Source organism: Triplophysa dalaica, chromosome 16, assembly GCF_015846415.1.
Source record: "Triplophysa dalaica isolate WHDGS20190420 chromosome 16, ASM1584641v1, whole genome shotgun sequence".
NCBI lineage: Eukaryota > Metazoa > Chordata > Actinopteri > Cypriniformes > Nemacheilidae > Triplophysa > Triplophysa dalaica.
Window position 1 is genome coordinate 17,120,663 of NC_079557.1, and position 12,447 is coordinate 17,133,109.

The 12,447-nt window shown below is 39.0% G+C and overlaps 2 protein-coding genes across 3 annotated transcripts in view; both read right to left on the bottom strand.

Moving 5' to 3' along the window:
* ltc4s (leukotriene C4 synthase) overlaps positions 1 to 4,265 on the bottom strand; it is a 54,919-nt gene extending 50,654 nt beyond the window's left edge. The window contains exons 1-3 of the mRNA XM_056769957.1: positions 3,980 to 4,265; positions 3,521 to 3,620; positions 3,313 to 3,383 (exon numbers count right to left, since the gene is read on the bottom strand). Coding sequence (XP_056625935.1) covers positions 3,313 to 3,383; positions 3,521 to 3,620; positions 3,980 to 4,037 — 229 coding nt within the window. The 5' untranslated portion in view covers positions 4,038 to 4,265. The remainder of the gene's footprint in view (positions 1 to 3,312; positions 3,384 to 3,520; positions 3,621 to 3,979) is intronic.
* Positions 4,266 to 4,653: 388 nt separating this feature from the next.
* Positions 4,654 to 12,447, bottom strand: part of maml1 (mastermind-like transcriptional coactivator 1) — a 68,263-nt gene continuing 60,469 nt past the window's right edge. For both annotated transcript variants that reach the window (XM_056769956.1, XM_056769955.1), the window contains exon 5: positions 4,654 to 7,233. In XM_056769956.1, the coding sequence (XP_056625934.1) occupies positions 6,209 to 7,233 (1,025 nt within the window). In that variant the 3' untranslated portion in view covers positions 4,654 to 6,208. The remainder of the gene's footprint in view (positions 7,234 to 12,447) is intronic.

Consider the following 12,447-nt stretch of genomic DNA (forward strand, 5'->3'; position numbering starts at 1 on the left):
TAGTTCGCTTGCTCATAGCTCAGACGCACGAACATATCAGGTTGTGATGATATTTGTCTCCGTTTTCTTCCCACAGATGTTTACGCGCGCTCGATTATCTCTAGGCCCCTCCCCCTCCACGCATTTTAGCCACTTACAGTGGCCATTCCCTATTCTTCTCACACACATTGGCCGCCTAACAGACAGGCATCACTCAATGAAACGCGAGTGTGTGCTCGCGTCTCATGAGTATGTGTGCGAGTGTGTGTGTGTGTGTGTTTGCGTGCGTGTGCGCTCGCGTCTCATTGAATATTTCATTGCTCATTTCATTGATCATTGACGTGCCCCTTCCACGTTTAATGTATAAAAACAATACGGAGGGTGGGGGAGGCAAATTTACTGGTAGCACATGTGCGACTGGATGTAAAATTCAGTCGCACACTCTCAAATTTTGGTCACAAAATGCAACCATTTGGTCGCAGTCTGGAGCCCTGCAGGTGCTCTTTTGCAAACTTCAAACGTGCTGCAATGTTTTTTTTGGACAGCAGTGGCTTCCTCCGTGGTGTCCTCCCATGAAGTCCATTCTTGTTTAATGTTTTCCTTATTGTAGATTTGTCAACAAAAATGTTAGCATGTGCCAGAGATTTCTGTAAGTGTTTAGCTGACACTCTAGGATTCTTCTTCACCTCATTGAGCATTCTGCGCTGTGCTCTTGCAGTCATCTTTACAGGACGACCACGTCTAGGGAGTGTAGCAACAGTGCTGAACTTTCTCCATTTGTAGACAATCTGTCTTACCGTGGACACATGGACATCAAGGCTTTTAGATATACTTTTGTAGCCCTTTCCAGCTTTATGTAAGTCAACAATTCTTGATCGTAGGTCTTCTGAGAGCTCTTTTGTGCGAGGCATGGTTCACATCAGACAACCCTTCTTCAGAACAGCAAACTCAACTGGTGTGTGTTTTTTATTGGACAGGCCAGCTTTAATCAACACATCCAATCCCATCACATTGATTGGACACCAGGTTGGCTGACTCCTGGCTCCAATTAGCTTGTGAAGAAGTCATTAGCCTAGGGTTTCACATACTTATCCACCCTGCACTATGAATGTTTACATGTTGTGTTCAATAAAAACGTGAAAACGTATAATGTTTGTGCGGTATTAGTTTAAGCAGACTGTGTTTCTCTATTGTTGTGACTTAGATGAAGATCAGAACACGTTTTATGACCAATTTATGAAGAAATCCAAGTAAGCCCAAAGGGTTCACATACTTTTTCTTTCAACTGTAGTGACGTAGATATACGGGTGAATTATTCCACGTCTCGTTTGTGTGATTCAGAGTCGACTCCCATTTTTACAAGCAAATAATTTTGTTATTTATACACCTTCGGACTTACAACTTGGGAGACAGCTTACTTTCAAACACGGCAACATAACAGATTGCATGAAATGTCATTTTCATGATCTCTTGCTACCCACTCTTTAAGATGGTGCTAATCGATAGCACAATTTTATGTTTGTATTTGGCAAGCTACAAAAATATTTTAAGTAATTTACCCACACGATCTTAACCAATATTGTTTTGCTCCTGTATGACATAATGCTTTTTGCTCCCTGAACTCTTTTAAGTTAATTGGAATAAAAATGCTAAATGCTGCAAAATGACAATGTTAATATATCATAAGCTATCTATGAGAACAACTCAATTCACTTAATCGTGCAGATGAGTGGACTCAGTGGCAAACAGAAAGAGTATCTGGATTTCTTGCTTTGATCTACGTCAGAACCGACTTTCACCACCTGCTGGTGAAGCGGTCAGGCAGCAGGAAGAAATCATGCATATGTAGAATTGGCGCTCTATTTCTTTTCCTCGGATTCCCGGATGTGAAACTTTGAATTTCAAGTTGAACTTTAACCCCTGAATTTGTTTCCTTATTTACAATTATTAACCTAGCAAAATTTACCTTGTTCCAGAAGTCCCAGCACTGTGACCGCTGCCAGACAAACTACCTGATCCAGCATTGTTGCAAAGAAACACGACAGTAAGATCAGTCTCAGCCCACACAACTCTTTGACTTGTTCTTCCTTGTTCACTTAGCTCATTTTGACCAGAGCAGGTGGAGCAAAGTGCCGGACATAATTCTCATATTTTATGGAAAATTCTGACCCTACATGCTGCCAGACAAAAAGGTTTGAACTTAAATCTGGGATAAAACCAGGGCAGAAACATGTTCAAAGGCGCAAACATTCCTACTTACCATAAAAGCATTTATACTATTGTCTCTTTCCATTTCTCATTAAACCTCCTCCATGTGATTATTTTGTTTATTAGCCGGTTTTGTTGATCAGCAGCTAGGAAAACCCAATTCAACTTCTGTCAATTATTTATTCCTCATCATTTATAAATTAAGAACCAACTAAAACTCTTATATTCACTGGCTTAAAAATTACTGAACTATTATTTGTTTAAAGATACCCTACTGTTTAGGCTCGATGTATATGAATCAAAATGACGACCAAAAATTTCTAAATGTCATATCAACCGATAAGTTGTAAGACTACAACAAATCGCAAACAAAACATAAATACCACAGTAAGACCTTTCAACACCAAAGCACATAAACACCCCCCAAACAAGTCAATTTCTAAAGAGCTATATTTACATCATACTCCTGTTTACAAAGAACAATAAAAAAGTCTAAAATACTTACAAAACTTTGTCAATAATGTACATATAAAAATAAGATCTATCTTCTCCTGAACAATAAGAACAACATACATAATATATAAAATAACTCCCGTCAGCGAATTTTTAACTCGAAATATTATGGACTGAAAATTATCTGTCGAATATTAAAGGTTGTATTTAAACCCAAGTTTAAGTTTTTTAATGAAACTTAAAAGGTGAATTTTGATTATTTAATTTTTAGACGATGAAACAGAGTGTGAAATGTTTCAATTTGAAATATTCACTTCTTAAATCTACAACCATATTGAATTGGAGACTCTAAACATGCAAACACTGGTAATGCAACAGGATTATTTTTGATTAGTGGTAATTCAACATGCTTTTTTGCTTCAAAGACTAATGTTATTAAAATACTTCCATAAGTTTTCCTCTGACGGAAAGGGAATTATGCTTTGGTTCCTTTTGTGAGTGCGCACACTTTAAAACTTGTGTATGAATTTCTATTTGCAATATTGTGGAAAAAAATGTATAAGGATTAAGCCAGTCTTTCATATAAAAAAAAGGCTTCATATATTATTATAATTAAAAAACTAAATGTCCAAATAAGTGTAATGAACATTGCTTGTCCAGTTGTTAACTCACCTTGACTAAAGAAAACTCCAGCCAACCAAAGTGAGAAGACAAATATAGGAAAATATTCGGAACAGTTTGCCCTGTCAAAGTATGAGACACATTACACAGAGCCTAAACATAATTCCTATTGAGCAAGACATGTTTCAATAATTTAATGGATACAAATATCTATTGGATTATACAAAAACTTATATCTGAATTTCATTTAAAAACTTACTGGGCTCTAAAAACTCTCTCAAACTCTGGTGGTCCTGTAGTGGCTGGGGGAGAGACTGAATACTTCCTCCTAGCATAGATCACCATGAGAGCGAAGTATGCTAATGAAAAGAGATGCCATTTCAATGTGATACAGTCTGTGAAAACCAGGCTAAAGTATCAATCTAATTATGAGATAACAAGCATTAAAGTGTGATTTCAACAATTAACTTCACTATGATTTCAATCTTCGACGTGGTCTTAGTCAATATTAAAGATATAAATGTTATATTTTCAACGAATGTTCTTTATGTAGGAAACATAATTATAGTTATAATCTATACGTTCACAAATTTCTACAAACAGAGAATTGAAAATCACATTTAAAATGACAAATCGATGGTCACAAGACGATTATATTATTCTTGTACAGTGTAATCATATTTTCCTTATTTACAATTATTAACCTAGCAAAATTTACCTTGTTCCAGAAGTCCAAGCACTGTGACCGCTGCCAGACAAACTACCTGATCCAGCATTGTTGCAAAGAAACACGACAGTAAGATCAGTCTCAGCCCACACAACTCTTTGACTTGTTCTTCCTTGTTCACTTAGCTCATTTTGACCAGAGCAGGTGGAGCAAAGTGCCGGACATAATTCTCATATTTTATGGAAAATTCTGACCCTACATGCTGCCAGACAAAAAGGTTTGAACTTAAATCTGGGATAAAACCAGGGCAGAAACATGTTCAAAGGCCCAAACATTCCTACTTACCATAAAAGCATTTATACTATTGTCTCTTTCCATTTCTCATTAAACCTCCTCCATGTGATTATTTTGTTTATTAGCCGGTTTTGTTGATCAGCAGGTAGGAAAACCCAATTCAACTTCTGTCACTTATTTATTCCTCATTATTTATAAATTAAGAACCAACTAAAACTCTTATATTCACTGGCTTAAAAATTACTGAACTATTATTTGTTTAAAGATACCCTACTGTTTAGGCTCGATGTATATGAATCAAAATGACGACCAAAAATTTCTAAATGTCATATCAACCCATAAGTTGTAAGACTACAACAAATTGCAAACAAAACATAAATACCACAGTAAGACCTTTCAACACCAAAGCACATAAACACCCCCCAAACAAGTCAATTTCTAAAGAGCTATATTTACATCATACTCCTGTTTACAAAGAACAATAAAAAAGTCTAAAATACTTACAAAACTTTGTCAATAATGTACATATAAAAATAAGATCTATCTTCTCCTGAACAATAAGAACTACATACATAATATATAAAATAACTCCCGTCAGCCATTATGCAGGTATCACTTATTCATGCAATATTAACCCTCTAACCAATGCATAAGTTTATAACAAAGCTTTTCAAAGTAAAAAAAAGTGTAATATGAATCATCAAATACCACATAGAGATACACACTTTCACTTTATCATTGTAGTGTTCTAAACTGCTCCACAGTCTTAATCATATAAGCTCACACAACCTGTCAAAGCATCCAATTCTTACAATGTGTGAAACTACATTTGAAGCAGTGGCAATCGGTGCCTCCTCTTCATGAGAAGCAGGAATTCAAAATACGTGTTCAGCGCTTCACGTGAACCTATGTGCATCATGTCAAAATACGTGCCTGCTGCAGGCGAGTCAAAAAGGATCAAAGAAACGCTCACGTTCAGAAGACACTGCGTTAACACTTAACTCTGATTACACGAGTATCTAGCAAACGCGAGTGTCTCTTTTATTAAAAACCCTTTCAACCCATCTGCTGCAGGCACATATTTTGACATGACCCGCCACACAAATGACGGGCTAAAAACATGTTCTGCCGAGCTTCGCATTAATGCTTCCCCTGAAGAGGATTCACGGATCGCAACTGATTTGAATAGAGGTTTTTGAACGTGATTGGTTACATCACTTAAATATGAAAACGCAAATTATTTACTCACGTTTACATCTTTTCAAACCTGAATGACTCACTGTATTACTTACAGAAAGTAAAAAGGAATATAACACATTGCATGTTACATTTTAGCCTTGACAGGTCAGTCCTGATTTCAAACATTGCTTTTCCATACCACCATTTCACCAAATCTATATGACAAAGGAGTTATGTGACAGCAAATAAACTTACAACTACAGAGCTCAGTTTCAGCTGCAAAGAACGTTCTAAAACACAGGAGAGCGGATACATCATGACAGAATTCTTACTTTTGGGTGATCTTTTACTTTAAGTAATTGACCACACTTTTTACTTGCATATTCAGTTGCATGTGTAAATCGGTTATGCAACTACAGAGTGCAAAATGAAGGCTTGTGAGGCTGTTTAAAGGGACTACTCATATTTAAAATACTCTCCGCATGCCTACAGGCAATGCAAATAAACGCAGTGGAATTTTTTTTTCTTTGCATACACTTATCATATAGTAAAATTCAGTGGTTTTAATGAGCCACAGGTTCAGTAGTAGAGCATTTTCCTCCTCAATATTTTTAGCCCAGACAACATTTCAATACTACTAGGCTCTTGGTTTATGTAATTCAATATGAGTTCAGCACAGGACCAAGTACATACTCAGTAGAGGAAACAGACATTCTGACAACTATACGACCAGTAAATCCATTCTACCCCCCCATCAAAGGCACCAACATTTGCTTAAAAAGTCTGTTATTGGTCAGTATGTGTCAGTCATTGGTGACTGGCCAACAGCTCATCTAAATCATCCATCCACTCCTGGGTTGAATGATTTTTCAACAGTGAGTCCAGCTCAGTTGCAGCAGGGAATCCAGACAAGCTGCCACTTGATTGGCTGTTGTAGCCAAACTGAAGTTGCTGACTGGCTGTCCTGTTAAGATAGGTTTGATTGCTTTGAAGCCCTGCAGTGCAGCTGGGTACAGTCTGAGCCTGGCTAAAAGGCCCAAGATCGGTCAGAACCTGCTGGGTTTGAGACACCGGTTGGCCTTGCTGGGGAGTCTGCTGGTTGGAAGGAGGCATGTGCTGCTCCATGGCAGGGTTATTTGTCCGTTGTTGTTTTATATTAGGCATTATATGTCCAGGGTTCATGCCAGCCAGGGATCTTCCAGCCACACTATTACCCATTCCAACCTGGGAAAATGGGGCATTGTTGGGAAGTTTAGTCATCCTTGACTGCGCAAGGAAGCCAGAGTTTGGAAAGCCTGCAGTCATGCTCCCATTAACACAGCCTGGCTGGGACCCCATCGCTTGTTGCAGACCAGGATGCTGCTGGGCCTGCTGCTGCCAGGGTTGGGGCTGTGTGGGCAAGGCACCTTGAATACTGGATGGCATGGAAGAGCTCATGTTATTAGCCATGACATTGGGCATGCTATTAGGTAGGCGAACTAGGTGCTTATGTTGTTGTTTTAGCATGGCAGTGTTGGGGTGGCTCTTCAAATGTGGTTGCTGCTGGACTGTTAAAATGTTCTGACGGTAGGCAGCAGACATAGTTTGTACTAGTGGTCTCTGTTGGTTGGGGTGGGAGGAATGCAGAGGCATGTTCCCATAGATGACATCAAGACCACCTGCACAGGGTGGGAGATTCATATCTGCTTGACTGGCAACAGAAGGGGCTCCAGGAGGGGGGCCGCCACTCTTGCCCACACCCATTCCCATCATGCTTTGTGTCTGAGAGAACATTTGCTGAGCTCCTGGGGCAGGACCACAAGAGTTTACATTAACGATTGTCTGTGATGTGCCTAAGCAGAAAAATGAACAAAATTAGACAATCCACACCCAAAATAACATGCAATAGACAATTTTGTAGCCCAATTTCCCATTTAGCATTAAAATGATCAATAGCTACTATTTGTACAATAATATTAACACATGTTATTCAAATAAGCATAAGCTAGACATGTATCGTCGTCATACACAAATTCTGCTTCAATCAACTACTTACTATATCAAATACTTTTTAAAAGGCATGATATCAATAATCTATTAAAAAAATATATATAAATTAGCTACTTATTGCATGCATAGTGCTTTTAATCCAGAAAAACGTGTAAATGTATGTGTTAACAGGGCCTTCTTGCCACCAGCAAGCCATAGAGCTCAACATCCGTGTATACCGTTACCATAACCAGGCCCACACAGAATCCATGCCTGCAGATATCCGAAGAAAACTCAAATGCTCAAGTTTTATTAGGGCCCAAATTCTTTTTCTAAGGATTTTCTTATCGTCCGAAACTTTGTATATGTATATTTCTCATCGACCCAAACGAATTGGCCATTTTAGTTTCTTCCTAGTCGATTCGTTTGATTGCCACTAAGCATGGTGAACATGATGCCAAGACAGTGGAGAGGCTAAATTGTGAACTGATTTTTGATCTTTTTAACTGTGTTGCTAGGGCAAAGCAATACATTGATTGCGACTGGAAAACAGGAAGTGTCTTGAATCTACTGCATACATCAAGTCATTGCAATCAAACTTGAGCTGATTGCAATCAGACATGAGGAAGACCCTCTCGGCTGGGCTGAGTACCGAGCGACAGCTTTTTGCCTCTCCCCTCTCTCGTCCCTGTCGCCCCGTCCCTGTATGCTTCCCTCTCCGTTTTCTCGTCTCGTCGGCGCATACCCCCAGGAGATGCGGACACCGAGACTGGCTCCCCGGGGGGGGAGTTAGCAAAGTCTCGGGGGTACCCCCCCGGCCTGTGAGGGGCGATGGGGGTATGTAGCGAGGAAGGCGTGGTGGGAGCTTAGGACGTGGCCGGTGGCGTGAGTGATGGTGGAAATCAGCTGTGCGCGCACCGGTCCCGCATCTCCCACGGAGGAGTTCGGGAGCATAAAAGGACAAATCGACAGTACTGCCGGTGAGAGAGGACCGGGTAAAGACATGTGTTAAGTTTATATTTATGTTCTCGTGGCCTGGTCTTTTATTTCTGTGTTTTTGTTTGTTTGTTTTGATTAAAACTTTATTTGAATGTTCGTCGGTTCCCACCTCCTTCCTTCCTTTTATTGAACCGTATTACACAATATAACATCTATTTTTGTAGAAAATATTGCCTTGACATGCATTGGTTTAATTTAATACAGAGTGCTAATTAGTGTATTGGTGTATTTAGAGTTTAAACATGGAAATACTTAAAAGTAACAATATATTTAAAATGTTGTTTGTAATGTTTTCATCTTCCACATTCTATTTAACACATTTTCAACTACTCTACAGAATTTTGCATTCCGTCTTGCTCATACCTAATGATTTGACACAACCAAAGTATGGAACTACTTCAAAACCATCTCAGACAAATTTGTGCACCTGTGCTGAATCCAAAACAAAAAAGCTTTTACAATGTACAGCAAAATCTGTATGACCTTGAAGTACCAATTCAAAAGTCTATAAGTTTTATTTATAAAATAAACATTGTAAAGTAAATCCTACGTTTTTAAACATAACCACTATGGTTGGGGATGTTTTTATAATTCATAACTATTTACTCAATTAAATTAACAAAATCCTGCAACTTAAGTTAAACAATAAAACTGGAAAAAAATGCAAGGTGAAAACATTTCACAAATATAAGAAAGTGAACAGCATCAGAGCCTCTGTTGGAATGGTGAGGAAGCCATCAATGTGCCTGCCATGCAAATAAGTTCCTTAACACAAAGACTTTGCATATCAGATGGACTTGTTTATTAACAAGTATCATAAGGCTGCTTGTGTTGACCTACATAGCCATAATGGTCATAACAAACACAAAAACTCTCTATTGAGGTAATTAGGGTTCGAGCCCGAAGGGCTACCCCTAAACCATTTGTCGCATACCCAAGTGTTTTATATCATTGGAATTTTTGGCTAAAGACTTACAGAACGTATATCTCCAATTTTATTTCCGTCATGATAGATTTTTCACACATGTGCATTTTATAAAAAAAAAAATGAACTAGTCCCTGGATTGCTGGCCGATCGGAACCAAACCAAGGCTGATGAATTCTGTTGAGTGTATTGAAAAAAAGTTGAAATTTCGATCCGCGGGCGCTAGGCGGCACAAAAAGGAAAGTAGTGTTTTTTACTAAAATGGCCATAATTCGTGAACCTTTGGAGATATCTTCATGGGGCTTGGACTATATGCGTAAACCCTCAGTCCGGGGTTACGGAAAAAAACTCCGCTGTTCGGCCACTAGGTGGTGCTATTATGGGAATAAACTTGAAAATGGCTATAACTACGCAACCGTTTGCCCGATCGACTTATTATTTGCTATGGTTTGTCTTTGAATCTGACCTATTTTTTTTCTCCTCTCTCATCCCTGTCGCTCCTCGTGCTCCCGTCTTCGTTCTCTCGTCTCGTTGGTGCATACCCCAGGCACTGCGGGTGATACCACCCGGCCTGTAAGGGGCGATGGGGGTATGAGGTGAGGAAGGCGTGACGAGAACCGGTCCCGCATATCTCATGGAGGAAATCGGGAGCATAAGAGGACGAGCGATGGGACTGTTGATAAGAGAGGACCAGGCCCAGACATATGTTATAAGTTTGTATTTATGTTCTTTTGGCCAGCAGTCGACCGTGAGGTGGCTGCCGGCATTTTACTTCAGTGTTATTGATTGCTTATTTTTATTAAAGTGATTTAAATGTTCACCGGTTCCCGCCTCCTTCCTTCTGCAGAAGACAGAAAGCCATGCGGGTTTGTAATGTAAAGAGGGTGAGTAAATGATAATAAAATGTTAATACTCGGGTGGACTATCCATTTGAGGTGATCCTTGATTTTTCTATTCAAAATTAATTCTTCAGAACCCAAAAGCGGCTATTTCGAATAATGTGCATTATAGTAACCAAAAATACATAAATCTTTGCAATAGAATGTCATCGAGACACAGGAGTTGTTTCGTTTTATTCATGAATAAGAGTATTATAATATGACAGATGAAAAGCCATGCCCAAAGCAATCAAACATATTACCCCAGTAACTGTTTAGACGGACCTATATCTCTGGAGAATAACATGGAGAGATGGGTTGGGTTCGTTTCACTTCTGCCTTAGTGTGTTATCAATTGGCAGGTGGCATGACACATCCATAGAAACTAAACAGGTAAACTTAGCAACCATTAAGCTAGACCTATATCTCTGGAACAGAACATCGTAGAGAATTGGTTCATTTCACTCGTCCCTGAGGTAACATCAGTTTACACCTGTTTTTGCATATGAGTGTAAGCATGCGTGGTCTGCATTACCCGTTGCTAAGCATTTATGTAATTAGAGTTCGAGCCCGAAGGTCTAGACACCCATTGTATTTGTAAGTTTTATTAGTGTTCGAGCCTGAAGGGCTTGAAACCTATTGTATTTGTATGTTTTATTATTATTACGCTTCTTCCCTAAAACTGATCGGGCAGCCCAAACCGTAAGACCGACAGAGCTGAGACTTGGTCAGATGGTAGTAGTCCTTGTCGCTACTCAGATACACGTAGCCAGCCATGTCGGACCATAGGGGGCGCTACAACGGCGCAAAACACGTTTGCGCTCGTTACCCCTAAACCATTTGTTGCACACCCAAGTGTTTTATATCAGTGTAATCATTGGCTCAAAACTAAAAAAAATGTATATATCCAATTTCATTTCCGGTATGCAAATTTTTCCGCTAATTTGCATTTTGTGCAAAAAAAATGTCCAGCAAAAATGTTCCTGCTCGAACCCGGTGATTGCTGCTTGCAGCTATATTTATTATTATTTTTCTCCCTTAAAACTGATACTGCAGCCCAAACCGTAAGGCCAACAGAGCTGGGACTAGGTCAGATGGTAATAGTCTTGCTCGCTACTCAGATACACGGAGCCAGCCATGCCGGACCCTAGGGGGCGCTACAGCGATGCCGAACATGTTCGTGCTAAAAACGTCCTAACAGGAAGTAGCCAATTAATGTAAAATGTAAATAACTCGTAAACGGTTTAAGATATCTTCATGGGGCTGAAAACACAGCTATATATGAATAATCCGAGTTCAAATTATCAAAGACTAGGCGTTCGGGCACTAGGTGGCGCTATAACACGAAAAAAAATTAAAATGCTCATAACGCAACCGTTTGTCCGATTAACATGATACTTCTTTTGATGCGTCTTTAAGTCATACACCACAAATCCCTAAAAGGAAATTGGTGTTTTGCAAAAAAAAATGGCCGCCATCAGCAAATGAAGTTTGAGCGCTAATTAGACCAGGTTATTGGAAGCCGATCGGAACAACGCTCCCTGGGCTCATTCGACTCATGGTCCTGAAGGTCTGTAAGAAACAAGAACTCACTCGGCCAGCAGGGGGCGAAACAACTAGGGCTGCAACTAACGATTATTTTAATAATCGATTAATCTGTAAATTATTTTTTCGATTAATCGGATAAAAACAAACCGAGAAAAGCATTCATTTCCAACCCTTTATTCAAAAACAGAACTAAAATCTTTAGAAACTGCACAAACATGTTGCTCCATGAACATCCCTGAGCTGTTATAATAATAATAAAATAAAAATGGACTAACACAAAAAAACATACACATGTATGCTTTACATCTGCCAAATATATAGACTTTTTTTTAAATAAAGTGCCACCTGAGCTGCCAGAACAATAAATAATTTATAAAAAATAAAGAACAATACAAATCAGAAAATTTGACAGGATTTGTTTGAATGTCAGAACTTGTTCTCTACACTAGACTGCAGACAGACACTCGCAGATGCACACACTCGCAGACGCACACACTTTTGCAGACGCACACACTCACAAACTCTCACACTGACACACACACACTCTCTCTCAAATTCACTTGAAGCTTATTCATTAAATTATTACCATCATTGTAGTAAGTGCAAGCTTCATTTATACACATTTTAATAAAGCTTAAGATGACCGAGTGCTTTAAAAGAACTTTAAAATTAAATCAAAAAGTACAACACACACAAATATATTTGTCAATAATAACCTATATGGGACA